The 17,691-nt window shown below is 46.1% G+C and overlaps 1 protein-coding gene across 1 annotated transcript in view; it reads left to right on the top strand.

Annotated features, from left to right (window-relative positions):
- Positions 1-485: 485 nt before the first annotated feature.
- Positions 486-17,691, top strand: part of PARP8 (poly(ADP-ribose) polymerase family member 8) — a 670,996-nt gene continuing 653,790 nt past the window's right edge. The window contains exon 1 of the mRNA XM_086960612.1: positions 486-1,146. Coding sequence (XP_086816738.1) covers positions 1,056-1,146 — 91 coding nt within the window. The 5' untranslated portion in view covers positions 486-1,055. The remainder of the gene's footprint in view (positions 1,147-17,691) is intronic.

Genomic DNA, 17,691 nt, shown 5'->3' on the forward strand with positions numbered 1-17,691 from the left:
TAGAGTTGAATGTGCACAGTTTTGAAAATGTAGTACAATGTTGTTATTCTCAGGAAATACTATATGCACTAGTTCTACAGGAAGATGATGCAATTAAAAATGAAGGAATTGTAGTAAATAGAGGTAGCGATAAGCATGAAATGAACAAACTGATGATTTACAAGGAGATACTAGCAACACAGTTAGTGGTAGACGAAATATTGTTATTCCTGCAAAGTACAATGATTTTATCGTGTATTGATTAGAAGCTAATTTTAAATTGAATGTATATTTATTATCATCTGTGTTAGCCGTGTATAGATTAGGGTAGTTCGTTTTGTGTGTGAAATAAAGGAGGTGTTGCATTGGTAAGTAAGAATGGCGGAGATGATGTCACGATTACGGAGATGACACGTATAGATGACTTTTACATATGTCATAGTGGCATGGAATGTTGCTAAGCAATTTATGGCACGCGGGTTAGAATGTGGGGGAGTTGGCCGGGCGGTTGCGGAACGAGCTTGGCTGGGGGCTGATATCTTGTGGGCTCTTCGTATTTGCTGAACTAAGAAAAGAATAGTTGAACTCTTTCTTCGTTTGGATCATCGCTTCGACACTACAGTCCCACGCAGCGCTCTCCCATCCGGTACCTGGCGAGCCCTCAGCTTCAGCACCTCCCTCTGAGCCCGCCGATGCCTCTTCAAGGAGGTGGCCGGGCTGGGCTTGCTGGGGCGTCTCTGCGACTGCGCGAAGGCAGCCTCCTGCTGGTGTCTGGATGCGACTCCTTCCCCCTGCCTCCGCCTTCGCTGCCCCCGTCTCCAACCGCGCGCGTCTTGATGCCGCCCGCCCGCCTGCCTCATCCTGCGCCTGCCCGAGCCGCTGAGCCGGTGATCATTCCAGCTGTCAGTCCACGCACCTGACGGACGGACCAACAACAGGCGCGGGGAGCCGGTGCGGTGAGCAGCGCCCTGCCCTCCCTAGCCATCCTCCCCTGGCAGCGCCCGGAGCCCCCCCGGTGGCACCACTGGCCGGCGGCGGGGCGGGGGGATAAGGCAGCTTTCACAGGGTGCTATTTCATGGGGATGTGTTCAAGGCAAGAGCGCATCCAGAAGGATATCGACGTGGTCATCCAGAAGTGCAAGGCGGAGAAGGACTGCCTGTTCACAGGTGAGCCGCACATAGCAACCTGCAGGCTGCCACACGCCGGGCACAGGGACCCGGGTATTGTCCGCGCTGGCCTTCCACTTCCCCATTTCTGTTTGCTTCACTGCGCTTTCATTTTGCCACGATTAAGGGTGATGAGTCACCGACGAATAGAATTCTCCGTGGCTCCCTCCTCCGTGCCTCTTCCGCGCACCTTGCGCATGGAAATCCCGTGCCGGGAGGGGAGGGGAGGGGTCCCCAGTTTTACCGGCAATGGCAGGTGGGGTGCGCCCCCCGCACTCCATCCCCCGTGCTGTTGCCGAGAGAGGGTGCATTGTCGGAGCAGCGGCTCTGTAGGCCAGGTTCCGGTACCCATTGTTGGACGGGCATTAATAATAGAGCAGTGCCCACATGAAAAACAGACGCTCTAAATTGTTGATGGCTTGTGTTTCCTTTTATTGGGCTGCCTCACTCGTAGTTGTGTGATCTTTGCGTGTACGTGGTCTGAGTGGCATATCCACAGTTACATCATGGTATTCTTGGGGTGGTTTTAATGAAAGGGATCGGAGATAACTAGAATTGTATTTCCTGTCTGGGGCCTACCTAGGTAGGCGTGGAAAATCCCCTGTGATTCTGTTTGGTGGAAAGAAATTAACAGCGAGCGGTATTGACTTTGCGAAGCATTTTGTGCAGGCGGGGCCACAGATGTTGCAGGGTGTTTTCTAAGCTCTAGGCCATCGTTTCTTGGTGCTTACGGTCAGACTGTTCTGCCTTTCTGTAGAATCACCTCTGTGTCATGTCATTTCTACTGCTCAGGTGTGCATTATTGCTTTCGCTTTCTAATTCACTTCCTTTCTCGCTGTCTTTTTCTGCGATGGCATGCATGATCGTCTTCTGTCTAGCAGCCCCTGACAATAGAATTTCCTTCTGTTGCCATGGCAGCCGTTGCACTTGTAACGAGGGTCTTTCTGTACCTTAAGCATCCATCTGCTTGTTGTAGAGGCAGCGAGCTCGCTCAAACTTTGTCAAAGTACCATTTAATAATGCGCAGACATATAATGAAAGAACAATGGTGGTGGGAAGAAACGAGGGCAGCCATGAGTACACTGGGGTAGGGCTTTAAGTGGGATGAAAAAACTGTGTTTGGGGGGGGGGGGGGGTCTCTCAAGGGAGCTTGGCCAATGTATTTAAGGGCGTGGCTTAAAAACACAGTAAGCTAAAAGTTTGTGCTTAGCATAGTGTGCGCCCGACTGGTATTTTGTTATTTCTGTCATTGCATCCAGATATATGATACAACAAGTAACATCATACTTAACAACAAGTCAGGTCTATTGGCTTTGTCAATGGTTGTTAGTTGCATACGATAAATAGGCAGCAACTGTGGCTTTTATATAACATTGAAAAAGCTTCCACTTAAAGCGAGGGTGACACAACAACAATGTTTCTGCTCCTTAGTTCCGAAAAGAGAAGGGAAATCCAGAGTGAAAATGACTCTCTTTAAGGATTTCCCTTTCCCTATAACGCTCGAAAAAAAACGGACCGCCTGTGCCAGGGCACAAAACAGAGCCCGATAGAGTCTCGTTTCGAGGCCTCCTTAAAAAACTGCCGGTGCTCAGACCCTGCCCACTTAAAGCCCTGCACTGGGGTCTATTTGCGATGGGTAAGGGAACGTGATTTTTAGATCTGGTGTGAGCCAAGACCAATTTTAATTTACTAAAATTATACATATAACTTAAAAAACTCTCTAAATCCATTGGCCCGTTGCTGTGGCATTTACATTTTGCTTCCACCCACTAAATCAGACAGCATGGGGCAGTGGATCAGCCTACTTAAGCCACTGGTAACCTTCACTTTGAGTCACTGCATTTTGCTGTTTCACTTGGAGCATATGTGGGCCAGTATTTTTGTTTTTATTTAATATTTTAATTACTTTAGTGCTGTGTTTGCGTTTAGAACCCAATGTGATAGAAGGACCTTCATCAGATGCCATCTCTTGCTAATGCTGTTGTAAATTTGTTTCTTTCTGAGTGGCCTTGTTTATCGGACAGCTGCTATTTCACATCAGCTCATATGAACTCTGAATATAAGCAATCAGTCTGCTCTATCAATCTCGCCAATAGCTATGTTTTCTTTTATTTTGCTGCTTTCTTGCTTTCTTTCTTGCCTCTTTGCTTGTTTCTTACTTTCATCTTTTTCTTCTTTCTTTCCTTGTTTTCTTTCATACCTTTTTTCTCTTTTGCCTTCTCTTTTTTCTTCCATCTTTTTTCTCTTTCTTCTTTCCTTGCTTCTTTTGTTCCTTTACTTCTTTCTTTCAGTCCTTTCTTTCTTCTTTTCTTCCTTCTTTGTAGCTGTTTGTTTGTTTCTTTCTTTCTTTCTTTCTTATCCGTCTTTCTCAAAGGCAAGAGATTTGCAGTAACTGCCAGACCACTTAGCATTTGTAGGTCTGTGTTAGTCGAAAACGTTCGATTTTACAAAAATTATGTGTATAACCTTTTCACTTATATGAGTTTTTAGCCAGATTCATACAGTAATCTATGATGTGTCATCCACAAGTTTTCTCCCACTCTCCCCAGCATCCATTAAAGGGCAATCCGTCAGCCCTCTTCAGACATAGGCTGACTTCAGTATGACTTATTGCATGCTGCCCTTTCACAAGGAGTACATCCACACCCAAAATCGTTCCCTTTAGTCCCAAGGGATTCTATGAAAATGTCTGCTTTTGTTTTAGACCATCAGACATTTTTGCATTTAGCCAATGTTTTTTTTTTAAGATTGTTGATGACCAAGCAACTTCTTGAACAATAACGTTTTACAAAGATCCTGATAGAAAAAAACAAGAATTGCCACAAGGCTGGCGGCAAATGCAAGATCTATTTTCTTTGGCAATGCTTGTTTTTCATGTTCAACCCTTTTTCAACTGAAAGAAACACATTAGTGATAGATTCCTTACCTTAGAATAGATACCTCAGCAAAACCAACACCAGTGGTGGGTCTGCCAACCAAGATCACACTAGAAAGTAATGGAGAACAGAATGGCCAAACAGGGGCGTAGCTAGAGCTTGTGGCGCCCGGGGCTATCCCTCAGATTGCCGCCCCTTGCATCTACAGCCCTGTGATTGTGTGCGGTAAAGTCTCGACTCGAATTTTGAATCTCACCTCATTGTCAAATTTCGGGCACAGATATTTCTCACATGTATCATTGGAATGCTAGTTTTACATTGGTCTATTAACTAGTGCAAGTAAGTGTTAACTATCTGAACTCGCAGTTGTAGAGGGCTGCGTACAGCACCCCGGGCGTCTTGCTTAATTATACTGGTGTGATTTTTTAAAATACTTGTAAACATATTTGTCAGCCTGCCTGACTGTTACCGCTATGTGTCTCACAGGCTCTCCTGTGGCTTGCCCAGCAATCCTGCTTACATGCATATGCTCACTGCGGCGGCCTGAGTCCGTGAGTCAGCTAATGAATTTATGTTATAGGCCTGAGGCAATTGAGATTTGTGTTAGGGGCACACCCTGTTAAAGTCTGGGCCCATCTATCATTGCCTTGACCTATGAGCCGAACGGCCTATGTACCACCCCACCACTTGAACAGAGTCAGAACAATTCCACAGTTGGGCGCAGCCATTTTAAAATCCTGCTCATTACAGTATTCAACACACTTTATGTAATGAGTCCCCTTCTTACATATCGGTCTGAGTCTTAACTGCTCTTTATTTCAGTAAGTGTGTCATTGTGTGGCAGTCATGTCTGTTTGTTGGCTCCAAATCACACAAATCCAAATATGTATATCATGGAATTATTGTGAAGAACATTCAAACGCTCTTTCATATATTTTTGAAACTTTATAGTTACAAAAACTGGAAAGGTCGCCCCCTCATGACCTCACCCTCTGACTCCTTCACTGCCACCCACCACTAGTGCCCCTCATTTCTCTGTAGCTCCCCCACCCCATGACCTCCTCCTCAGCTTCCCTCACTGCAACCCTCCACCAGTGCCCCTCATCGCTCCAAAGCCCCTCACCCATGGCCTCCTACTTGGATTCCCTCAATGCCACCCTCCACCAGAGCCCCTCATCTCCCTGTAGCTCCACCCCATTACCACCTCCTCTGATTCCCTCGCTGCCACCCTTCACCAGTGCCCTTCATCTCTCCATAGCTCCACCCCATGACCACCTCCTTGGATTCCCTCCACCAGTGCCCTTCATCTCTCTGTAGTTTCCCCACCCCAGGACCACTTTCTCTGATTCCCTCACTGCCACCCTCAACCAGTGCCCCTCATCTCTCCGTAGCCCCTCTCTCATATGCATGTCATTCGTTGGATAGCCCTACCCATATCAGTGTAGCATGTCACAGTACTTTACATCACACACACATTATACAGAGACAATAAATCAGTCTACGGGGACACTTTCAGGCCACCCAGGGCCTGACTCGCTCCCTGCTGTTCTTCAGTACTGACAAAGGGCCTTTGCTGATCTAATTTGGCTAACCTGGAATACCAACCTCTGCCTCAGCTGTCAGTAAATGGCTCTACAATCCACTAAAGGCTGGCAGAAGATGCAGAGATGTGCTACCACATCACTTTATGCCTCACAGACCTTCCTCTACATGGACAAGAACTATCTGACTAAAGAGACCAAGACCAGAAATGCTCATGGAGGTGACCTTCCTTCCTTTCAGAGCAGCTCTGTGGGGAAAAACACCATTTTGCATTGCCTCTCGCCCACAGGTAGACCTCTGCTGCACCAGCTGAGTCCTAAAAAGGACTGGCATGGGCACTGGTCATGTCCAGTTTATTAAAACATTGTGCTTGCAGTGGCTCCTATAAAGGAAACGTAGCAACACCAAAGTATCTAAAATAAAGCTCCAAGGATGAGCATTCATCTAAGCATCTCAGACCACACTGACCTGTTCTGAAGCTCTTGGGTGGAACATATGATAAAGTCCAGTATCTTCTAAATTTCACACAAAGCTTCAGGGGGGCTCCAGCTCAGAATACCTGCAAAAACTAGGTTCCAATTACTTATCAGCCGAACACACCTGAGAGCCAGCACGAAGGCAGCCTTAATGCATGAGAAATAAGTATGGACGAATAATCAACACGGTGCAGAGATCTCCCTGAATCCAGAGTAGCGGGCACCGACATGTCTACACGTCTTAAGGAAGAAAATGGACAATGTTATTTTAAGGAAGCCTTGCCATACTCAGTTTGGACACTCTCAAACTGGCCATTCCACTTCCGTTGAGGAACGAGGTACCATTACCTTACATATGTCTTCCTGTAGTCTGACACCTTTTCATCCTCAGATGAATCAGGCAAAACCAACAGAAAAGGAGCAGGTATTCGGGACTGCATGGTTAATCCCCATTTCGGGGACATTACCATGTAATAGCTGTATTTTGACAGGAAGAGACTGACCAGAATCAGCAATTGCACACCTGGTATCTTTCAGTCATAAATCCAGCCTACAGGTAAAAAAGGCCGAATCATTTTCTTCGAAGCATACCTTATATAGAACCGTTTTGTTAGTATTAAATAAGAATAAATGCTACTTACATTGTTGCAAAAGACGTTAATTTATGTGAAAGTGAAAAAGTGAACACGTCCTCTAACTCTGCAAAGCCGAAACGTTTCCACAGCGCATTGTGAATCTTGCCAAAAAAAACTAGTTGAAAGACAACAAATGCCCTGACTCAGTTTATTTATACAACACAAGGTCGCTATAAGCCAAGGATATGCTGTCAAGTAAGTGGCTAAAAGAGATTTCACTTTCCCAAAACATGAGGCCCATAATCTGAACAGGTGCCACTGCATTCCCGAACATTTAATTATTTGCCCTAGGACTGGTGCAGCATGGCTAAAACAACTGCAAAGCCAATAGGTCCCTTTGCCAATATTTGCTATAACATATTTTAGAATATGACCTTAGTAGGTTTTTCAGGACGTGTTTGTGACCTACAGTCTTACAGCCAGGCTCAGTGAACACTGCAGACAGCGTGCCTTTAGTACTTCTGCACTTAGTCCCTCAGGGGATTGACCCGCCTCGGCCTATGACAGTCAGTGCTGGCCCATGCGGCTGCGGCTGCCTCAGAAAAGGTGCCGCCTCAAAAAAGGTGCCGCCTGGGGCGGACCGCCCCCCTTGACCCCCCCTAGCTACGCGGCTGTGGCCAAATAAGCTGTCTCTCCGCACTGGACTGTCAGGGCAGTAATGCTTAGTAAAAGTGTGCAGCGAGGCTCACATGGCTGCCTGACAGATGTCTAGCAGGGGAACACCACGTCCCAAAGCAGTAGTAGCTGCTGTCGCCCTTGTAGAGTGGGCACACAACCCCACCAAAGGTTCCATTTTAGCCAGAGAATAACAGGCCTTGATTCCCTTACCTTATGAAACTAATGAACACACTGATTGAGATGATTTCAACTTGGCTGCAGTATATGACAATACCAATGCTATCACCAAAGATGAATGGGAAACAAAATATTCACATGATGGAATATTGTGTAAAGCAGCATCCTTTATCACATTAGGATGGCCTAGCAAAAATGAATGTCAAGGAGATTTAAGAGCTATGTGGGAAATACAAAATTAACTATCTATTGATAATTCTGGTTACTTTTGTAGAGGAGAGAGAATTGTTGTTCCCACAATACTACGATCCAAAGTCCCATCCTGGTCGCCAAATGTAATGTACGATCTTGGTGTCAAATCCAGAAAGGAGAAGGCACATGAGGTAGTTTCAAGTTCGAATTTTATTCGGTATTACAGAATTTCACGGAAGCACAGCGGTCCTCTTTGAAGCACAACTGTTAAATGGCTAATTCAACAGTTGGAGCTTCAATGCTGAACAGAACTTTAATAAAATGCATATTTAAACATAAACATAACTGAAGATGTACATGCCATAACTAATACACAACATGTGGAGCGTAACAGAGAATGAACAAAACAGAAAAACGCAACATAATAAATATGGGTGAAACATTTAGTATGTGAAAGTTACCCTTTTTGCAGGCAGTGTGCATGGTTTTTAAAAAGTAGGACACGTGTACTTAATTTTTACATGCCCTGGAGGTCAAAAATGTCCAAAGGCATTTTTCGCTGTGACAAGACTGCCTTCCCATAAAAAAAAGGACTGGGTTACATTAAAAATGGGTATGTCTAAAGCCATGACTCAAGAACTCAAAGTAATAGGATTTTTAAATCCTATCTGATGGTAAAGTCAGATTTAAAATTTCTGTTTTGAAAATTCTACTTTTAGAAATTGTGCATTTTCCTATCTAGTAGCTTTAGTAGCCCTTTCAGAGACACACTCCAACTGTCATCTAGCAGCCTTCTGGGAGGTGTAAATTCTTCTCAGGAGATGGAACAAATACGCCATGATTGGGAGGAGGTATGACAGGCTTCAGACAGGATTGCTTGGAGAATGTGACTACCAGCTGGGCAAGCTTCAATGGAGCATCCCTTCTCACAGGCAGATGTGGAGATGTAACTTACACCTAGGCCTGCCCCTGCCATTGTCCAAGCAGTGAGAGTGGCACCAATCCCAGGGGGTGGGGGGGGGGGAGGGGGGGAGGACCTGTCTCAGAACTGGTTGTGTGTGAGGAGTCCCTCATTTCTCGAGACACCAAGTTTTGCCCTGAGCTCTGACCAAGGTAAGAAAGATTTTGCCTTGTTGGAGTTTTCCAGTGTAGGAAACAGTTGCACTGTTCAGGGCCAAACTCCCAGAAAGTGATGTCAAAGTTGGTAGGGCTACCCATGAGAACTTTTTCCCTATTGGTCAGGGAGTCGCTTAACCCAGAAGCTAGCAAATCTGATACCTTCTTCATAACACCTCTGGACCTGTGGAAGACAGAAGAAGGACTACACCTGCTCTACTCTGGACTTCAGAAAGAGGACTGCCTATACTGTAGCCTGTTGTCAGAGACCTCAATAGCTGGGCTTGCTCCCACTTGTACCCAGTACTACTGGTCTCCCAGGGCTACTGGGCTAGCCTCCTTTTAATCTCCAGGAACACAAAAGTTGCAATAAGCCCAAGACTGTGCTGAGCACAGCTGACCAGTTCCAACTGGATTTGCCCTCGACCCTGCTGGTTGCCCCCGGTAGGTTGAGTTCTAATCCTCAAGTGGTACCCAAAAGGCCCTGGAGCCTTGACTGGTCAAGATTGGACTCTCCTCAACAAGAACTGCAAAACTGGACACTTAGAAACTTTTCCCAAACATTTTCCAAAAAGAGCCAGAGGCTACCACAGGATTACAGCTGAGCTGCTGCAACTGACATCACATTGCCAGTTAGATGGAACTTTTTCGTTTGCCCTGCTGAAAGAAGTTTGACTTCCCAAAAAGTTTTTAAGTGTGAAGATAGAAATCTTCACTGGTAGAAGACATTAAATGTATCCCATCGGTGAGGAGCCTTCAGTGGGAGTGAATTTTAACTTTCTCCTGCTCTGAGCTTTCCCACCAAAAGTCAGGGGCTTCACTGGGACTTCATCCAGTGTTTCTCCAACCTCATGGAACCCATCTCAGCCACCATCTACTGTTTTGCCTCGCGAAAAGTGTCAGCTTCCAGAAAAGATTCTAAATCTGAAGATAACATTGTCCACAGAATAAAACCGGTTCCCCTTTCCCTACCCGCGGTCCAATGCGCTTGACCTTAACCGTTGACCCAGTTTAATACGACCAAATACTCATGGTTGGCACTTCATGCTTTTTTGTGCTAGAAACATATAAAACGTTGATAAATCACATCTCTGGTTCCCAACATCGGCTATTTTGTCATTTTGATGTCTATTTGCTCATTACATTTTAGGGCCTATATTTGAAATGACCCCCCACTATTAAAAATGAAAGTTGAGGCCTGGCAAATGGTTTACTTTTACCAAAAGGGAGTCACAGTTCCTTATAGGAGAAAGAGGTGGACGTAGGGAGTACTTTAGACGTGTGCTACTCTGTCTTTGGGTGACAGTTTGTCCTCCTCTTGTTCCCCTCACACACCCCGAAGGATGTCATGCTTCATCATTGGGCTTTGCTCTTCGTCGGGCTGGCACTGCATGGTCCAACGGGTTCCCCGAAGGGTCTCTTAATCGGAGATATTTTGATGAAGCTGTATGGGTGCATGGGTGTATGTGGCAGTGAAGTCCTAAAGAGTGTATTAAAAAATGGCTGTAGGGAGAGTGAATAATTTTATTAAGGTGATCCCTCTGTCATTATTAAAAACAAAGTGTGTGGTGCTGCTCTAGGAGATGTTATGTCCCTTTGAAGCTAGATAAACCATATGTCCCTAATGGGCATATATCCCGGTCAACATGTTTCGCGCTTTCCTATGGTCTCAGGAGGAGATCCAGAGAACTTCGTCAGGACCAAGCAAAAGAATTTAGAGAATTTAAAGGATTATATCTACAGTGGCTCAAAGATTTCAGTACCGCTGGATAAACAAAGGGAGTAGTACTTCTGAAACGACAAGAGTTTAGAGACATGAATACAGGTTTCTATTAGGGTATATATACTAATGGTAGTTTGTTTTCTGGTAATGTCAGGGTCATCCATTGGAGGACCAGGTGCTCATAGTCCATAGCGTGGTCATTATCGCTAATGATCGTGGTATGTACACGTGAGCTATAGGTGCTGTAATCATTAAATTTGAAAAAGGTAATGACGTAGTGACAGACAGACAGACATAAAGGTAGGATCCATGATTAGTGCCAAATTGCTGTGTCAGGGTTGTTCACTGTATCAATATTTTAGGCATATATAAGTAAAGCGGACTACTTCTTAGCAAAAATTCTAAACTCTCAGAATAAACCAAAGGATATTTTTAAAATAGTAAATGACCTATGCAACAGCGAGAGAACAGCCCCCTCCCAGGCCCCCACCCAGGAGCTTTGTAGCTCACTCAATGATTTCTTCATAGACAAAGTTGCTGTGATAAAGAGGAGCATCCACAATCTGCTCAGCCTGGACCCATAGATGACCTCTATTATAATCCTCACACACTAGATGCTTTCCCCCTCATTGACTCTAAAACACTCTCAGAACTCCTCTCCCGTGTCAAATCCGGGTCACCCAACGATAGCTGCCCACCACACATCTTGAAGGAGGTCTGCTTGGCTCTACTGCTGAGCATTCTCCCACTCCTGAACGAATCACTCTTACAAGGCAAGGCTCCCTGCAATTTCAAAAACGCCACGGTGGTCCCACTCATGAAAAAACCCAGAGCAGACTCCTTGGATCCGCCCAATTACAGCCCAATCTCTCTTCTCCCTTTGCTGTCTAAATTACTTGAGGCTCACGATGCTAGTCTAACTTCATCGAAAACTCTGACTATCTTGAGCTGAATCAAGCAGGTTTTCGTCCATCTCACTCCACAGAAACTGTGATTCTGGCAGTTCAGGATACCTTAAGATCAAATGCAGACAAGGGCATGCATCCGGCCTTGGTGCTCCTTGATTTGTCGGCCGCGTTCGACACGGTTGATTATAGCATACTGATGAATCGTGTCAAACAGGCCCGCCTCAAGAGCCCCGCCCTAAGTTGGATAGCTTCCTTTATCACCAACCGGACACAGTCAGTGAGACTGGGAACATTTACAGCCTCGAGGACATCTTCTTCCTGTGGTGTACCCCAGGGCTCCTCACTTTTTTTTATTCAACCTGTACCTCCGTCCGTTGCTATACTCCTTAAAAAAAAGTAAAATCACTACTTTTAACTATGCTGACGACCTTCAGTTATTAATCCCCTTAAACTCCCCGGACTCTGCCGATGAATTCCAGGCAACCATGTCACACATACAGAGATGGATGGATCTTAACCATCTCAAACTCAACCTGGGCAAGACAGAACTTATCCTGCCCGGGAAGAGTGAGTTGAGCTGGGGTCGACATTTCTGGCCACTCGACCTGGGATCTCCACCCACTGCGTCCCACTTGGTCAAAAGTTTAGGGGTCATTCTCAGTGCTGATCTATCACTTAAAGGACAGGTGGGAGCTGTTGTATCCTCTAGCTTTTTCCAACTTAGAAAAATCAGGAAAATAGTACACCTACTGACCCACTCAGCACTCGTACAAGTAGTAATAGCCCTGGTACTCTCCCGCTTGGACTTCTCGAACGGTCTTTATCTTGGTCTCCCAGCAGGACTGCTAAAACGACTCCAGATGGTCCAGAACCAAGCGGCCAGACTTATTTGGAAACAACCCAAATGGCAATCAGTCAGATCTGGCTTGGAAAAACTCCACTGGTTACCGATGGCCCAGAGGATTGCCTTTAAGACGGGTTGCACTGCCTTTAAAGCATTGCGTGGTAACAGCCCTAAATTTATCAGAAACCTGATCACCAACTATAAACCTCAGCACAACCCACACTCTGCCCATCTCAGTTTAGTTACCATTCCCTCATTTAAAAAGAAAAGACAAGGAGGAAGCTGCTTCTGCTACTTTGCGGCCACTTTTTGGAACTCCCTCCCGCTATCACTTAGGAACTGTGACAACCTCCTGGTATTTAGGAAGTCCCTGAAAACGTGGTTATTCAAGCAGTCCTACGCCTAGGGTCTGTACTCTGTTCTCTCACAAACAGCGCCATAAAACCCACCGGTGCACAAGCGCTCTATAAATAGTTGTTAACATAACATAACATATATCCATAAACATACCCTGGTTTTTATCAGGAAGACATGAATATGTTTAAAGGTTCTATTATCCGGTAAATATATGAACCTTAGGTACTAGGTTGATAATACCTTAGGACCCCACCATTGATGGCAAAACTCGAGATGCTGTGTTTTGAATGCATGAATAAACACAATTCTCACCCATTAGTAATTAGGATGAGACCCCATGAGATCAGTGAGAGTCGCTCGAAGACTGTAATAGGAAAAAGAAAAAGAACACCAAATAATAACACTTAGAGGGCTCCATAGTGCCATGTGGTAGAACCAGCAAAGAGTTTTCTCACACCAAGAGAGACTGTGGTCAGGTGCGGGATCTGTCCTGGACAGACCTCTCGCCTAAATTACTCAGGGTTTCCTCGATGCATCAGGGTCGAATCACCTGTGTGTCTCTCTCTGTCTCCGCCGGTAGAGGGGTGATTGCCCTGCGGCCTTTCATAGGAGTTGTGTATTTCCGGGGGGATGCTAATTGTTTACTGAGTGGCTTAATTGGCAAGTTTTTTGCGTGTTCTATGTGGTTTACTTTTAATTCCGAATCCGTTTTTTGGGGGGACTTATGGAGTACGAGGTTCTGTAGTGAATATGTGTCATTGTGATGATAACAGAAGTAAAGGGAGATGTCCATGTATGTGCTTGAATTCTTTATTTCGGTGTACCTGAGAGTGTAATAGTACTGGTCACCATCTTAGCATGGTGTTTCCCTACATGTTGGGAGATGTGCTGAAAATACATACTTCCCTAGGGGGCTCTAAGGGCAGGCAAGGTATCAGTGGTACATAAGTAGAAAACATTTGTAATCACTGGAGTTTTTATAGATGGCTGGTATTGATCAGAGCCAAATGGTCCCGGTCGCCATCTTTGAATGATGCATCCCTTTCATGTTGGAAGATGTCTTTGAGATTCATAGTTTCCTGGGGTTCTTAGGGGTGGATAGTGTGTTGGTGGTACATAGGTTGAAGACATTGTAATCACTGGTGTTTTAGAGATGGCTGATATTTTTTGGAGCCAGAAAGGGTTGTTATGTAGGTAAGTAAACTGAGGTTAATCTCTTGAGTTTACCTAGGGGGAGTTTTTACAGTACCTCAATCCAAGGTATCTCATCATTGAGACCTCAGGTGTTGGTTTGAAGACGATAGACCCAACTTTGCTCCTTTTGGAATAGGGTCTTGGCTGTCCATAGGGGATTGGACTCAATGATAATCCAATTGACTTGGTCTGGTGTATGTCCCTTTTCAATGTAATGCCTTCTCATTTTGGTGGTGTTTCTGCTGCAACAAAGGTTGCTTCTGTGCTCATTCACCCTAGTTCTCACAGCTCTAGAGGTCATCCCTATATATAGGAGGTTACTGTTGCGAAATGTCCTCAGGATCGGTTTGTTGAAAGGTACGCCCACCTCTAAATCTAGCCAACACCTGGATAGCCTTTATGGCACAGAGTGTTGACAGGACTAAGTGAGGGGAAAATAAGGAATATCAAGGAAGGAAAGGATGGGGACAGCAGGGAGGGAGATCTGTAAGACATAAACAGATCACAGGCATAAGACTGAATCTCTATACTGTAAGTGGTTCAATTCTATGATTGTTGCTATGAGGGTTCATACCTGTAAAAGAAAAGATAAAGCCTTGTGGATGTGTAGAAGCAACGTAGGGTTGGATATGAGGTAACTATAAGGAGATAGAACATACAGGAACATAAATAGTCTTGAAGAACATGTACAAGTGTCTGATACAAACCAACTATTCCAGCTCTATGCACCTACCTAAATATGACTCCACTAAACATCACAGGGGTAGAGTGTGGCCCACACCTCCTAATCCCCTGTTAATAAAGAAGTCAACAAATCAAGTTACACATATATATGTACATAGTATCCGTGATACCCTTTCCACACACAGCTCCTCTGGAATGTCTATAGGTGGAATCCTCAACTAATACCTCTTAGCTGATTTCCAGGTAAATTCGTATTTATAAACAATAAATGCAACACCCAATAAGGAGTAACTATCCAATGTTCGATAGTTACACAAGATACACCGCCGTTGGCCGAAAATACCAACCGGGACAAATCCAAATCCCAAAAGCAAGAGTACAAACAAAGCAAAGTCTCCACAGTAAGTTTTCCACAGCAAAAGGAGTGCAAGAGACAAGCCGCCGCTGAGTCCGAACCTCTCAGCGTCGCAGCAACCAAAACCCTTACCGCACCCGATTACCAGAACTCCGAGGACACAAAACAGCTACAGGTCCGGAATCACCGACACCGCTCCCCGGCCGCCACTCGCCCTTTGAACAGTCTCGCGGGAGCGCGATGCGCCGCGAAGGATGCCGGGAGCGGTAGTTCTTTCCCGGAGGATGCCGGGAATTGTAGTTCGCGGTGCTTCCGCGATCATAACAGTACATACCTCTCTCAACCGCGGGGACCAGGGCCCGGCTTCAAAGGACATCTCTTGTGGAATGCGGACACCAACCTCGGGGCATGTACACCCAGAGCCGGTTCCCATGAGTTCTCTTCCGGCCCGTACCCCTTCCAGGACACCAGGTACCACAACTTACTCCTCCTGAATCGGGAGTCCAGGATACGTTGAACTCCTCGCCCTGAACCAAAGCTGGTGGAGGACGACGCAGGCCCTTCGACAAGGATGGTTTCAGCAAAGAAACATGAAAAACTGGATGTATGCGGAGATGAGAGGGGAGTTTAAGTTTCACTGCCACCGGATTTATCCTTTTCAGCACCTTATAAGGTCCAATGTATCTAGGGTTGAACACACTGTGCTCCGGAAATGCAAATTCCTGGTAGACAACCAAACCTCATCACCTGCACAGTATAGCGGACCTTGCCTCCGGTGTTTGTCCGCTTCAACCTTATACTTGTTTTTTACAGCTCGTAGATGCTCCTGAACCTTGACCATCGTCTCCTTAATATGTGCCACTCTATGAACCACCCCCGGAAGCAAGGAGTCAGTTTTTGGTTGCACAAAGGGAAGGAAACGAGGATGTCTGCCGTACAAACAGTAGAATGGGGAGGTTTTGGTGGAACCATGTGTGGCATTATTGTACGCCACCTCTGCCAACTATAAGTAGTCCACCCAATTCTCCTTGTCATTGTCCACATAGCATCTTAGATACTGCTTAAGTGTTTGGTTCAACCGCTCAGTCTGTCCGTCCGTTTGCGGGTGAAAACTGGTTGAAAGGGCGGACTCTATATACAATGAAGAACACCATGTCTTCCAGAACTGAGCAGTGAACTGCGACCCTCTGTCGGAGACAATGACACTTGGCAATCCGTGCAACCTCACCACATTGACCATCAGCAACATTGCCAACTGACCCGCCGAAGGTACCTGTTTACAGGCCACAAAATGTCCCATCTTGGACAAGAAATCGACCACTACCATAACGGCCGTATGACCTCTGTCATCTGGAAGGCCGACGATGAAGTCTACCGATATTCGATCCCAAGGAATCGTCGGAGTAGGGAGAGGCTGCAGCAACCCCTGCGTACGGCCGTGGTCCGATTTCATTCTGGCACATTGGGCACAGGCGGACACCCAGCGCCCCACATCAAGTCTCACCGAGGGCCACCAGAACTGTCTCAATACTCGCTCCAGTGTCTTGGCCACACCAAGATGTCCTGCACTGGGCGATTCATGGCACCAGATGTATACCTGCCTTCTCAGAGCCCGTGTAGGCAACAGCAACCGGTTACGGAACATCGGCAGGCCCCCATGCATTCTCCATTCCTGATGACAACCCAACCAAGTCTTCCAGACAAAGGAGTTCACTCCCTGCCGAACATCCCTCAAGAAAGTATCTGGCTTTAACACACACACCACTTTCTCTGGAGCCACGATGCTTGCCTCAGCCTTTTCCTCAGTCGGACTGCATATTGACTGGCGAGTGAGAGCGTCCGCCTTCCTATTGTCCGCACCCGGGCGGAAGGTTATGATGAAATTGAATCCGGAGAAAAACATCATCCATCGGAGCTGCCTAGGAGACAGATGACGCGCAGCAGACATAAACTGCAAGTTCTGATGGTCGGAATAAACAGTAACCACATGACGGGCACCCATCAGAAAGTGACGCCATTCTTGAAATGAGTCACGGATGGCCAGCAACTCCTTTTCAGCTATGTGATAGTTTAATTCCGCTGGATTCAATTTACGTGACATATACGCCACCGGGTATAACTGACCCGTATCAGAATTGCGTTGAGACAGGACCGCCCCAATTGCCACCTCCGAGGCGTCCGCCTCCACAATATAAGGCTTGCCCGGGTCAGGATGCGACAACACAGGGGCTGTCACGAATGCTTCCTTGAGAGACGAAAAGGCGGATTGCGCCTCTTCCGTCCACACAAATCTTTTTCCCTTCTTCAGCAGATGAGTGATAGGCGCCACCAACCGGGAGAATTGATTGATGAAACGCCTATAGAAATTGGCGAAGCCCATGAAGCATTGTACTTCCCGCACACTAGTTGGAACAGGCCAGTTCCGTACCGCTGCCACCTTCCTTTCCGCCATTTCTTGACCCTCCGGACTCAGCATTACACCCAAAAATTCCACTACGTGAACATGGAAATCGCACTTGCTGATTTTGCAGTATAGATGATTTTCCTGCAAGATAGCAAGCACCCTGGTGACATGTTGGTAATGCAAGTCCTCCGATTCCGAATACACCAGTATGTCGTCTATATAGACGATCACATAACGGTCCAAGATGTCACGGAACACGTCATTCAAAAAGTACTGGAAGGCCGCAGGGGCGTTACAGAGCCCGAAAGGCATTACCCTGTACTCAAAAAGTCTGTATCTGGTTTTGAATGCCGTCTTCCATTCATCCCCGCTACGCATGCGGACCAGATGATACGCCCCCTTTAGATCAAGTTTCGTGAAGATCGTAGCCTTTTTCACTTGTTC

The sequence above is a fragment of the Lissotriton vulgaris genome, chromosome 3_1 (genome assembly GCF_964263255.1).
Source record: "Lissotriton vulgaris chromosome 3_1, aLisVul1.2, whole genome shotgun sequence".
Lineage (NCBI taxonomy): Eukaryota > Metazoa > Chordata > Amphibia > Caudata > Salamandridae > Lissotriton > Lissotriton vulgaris.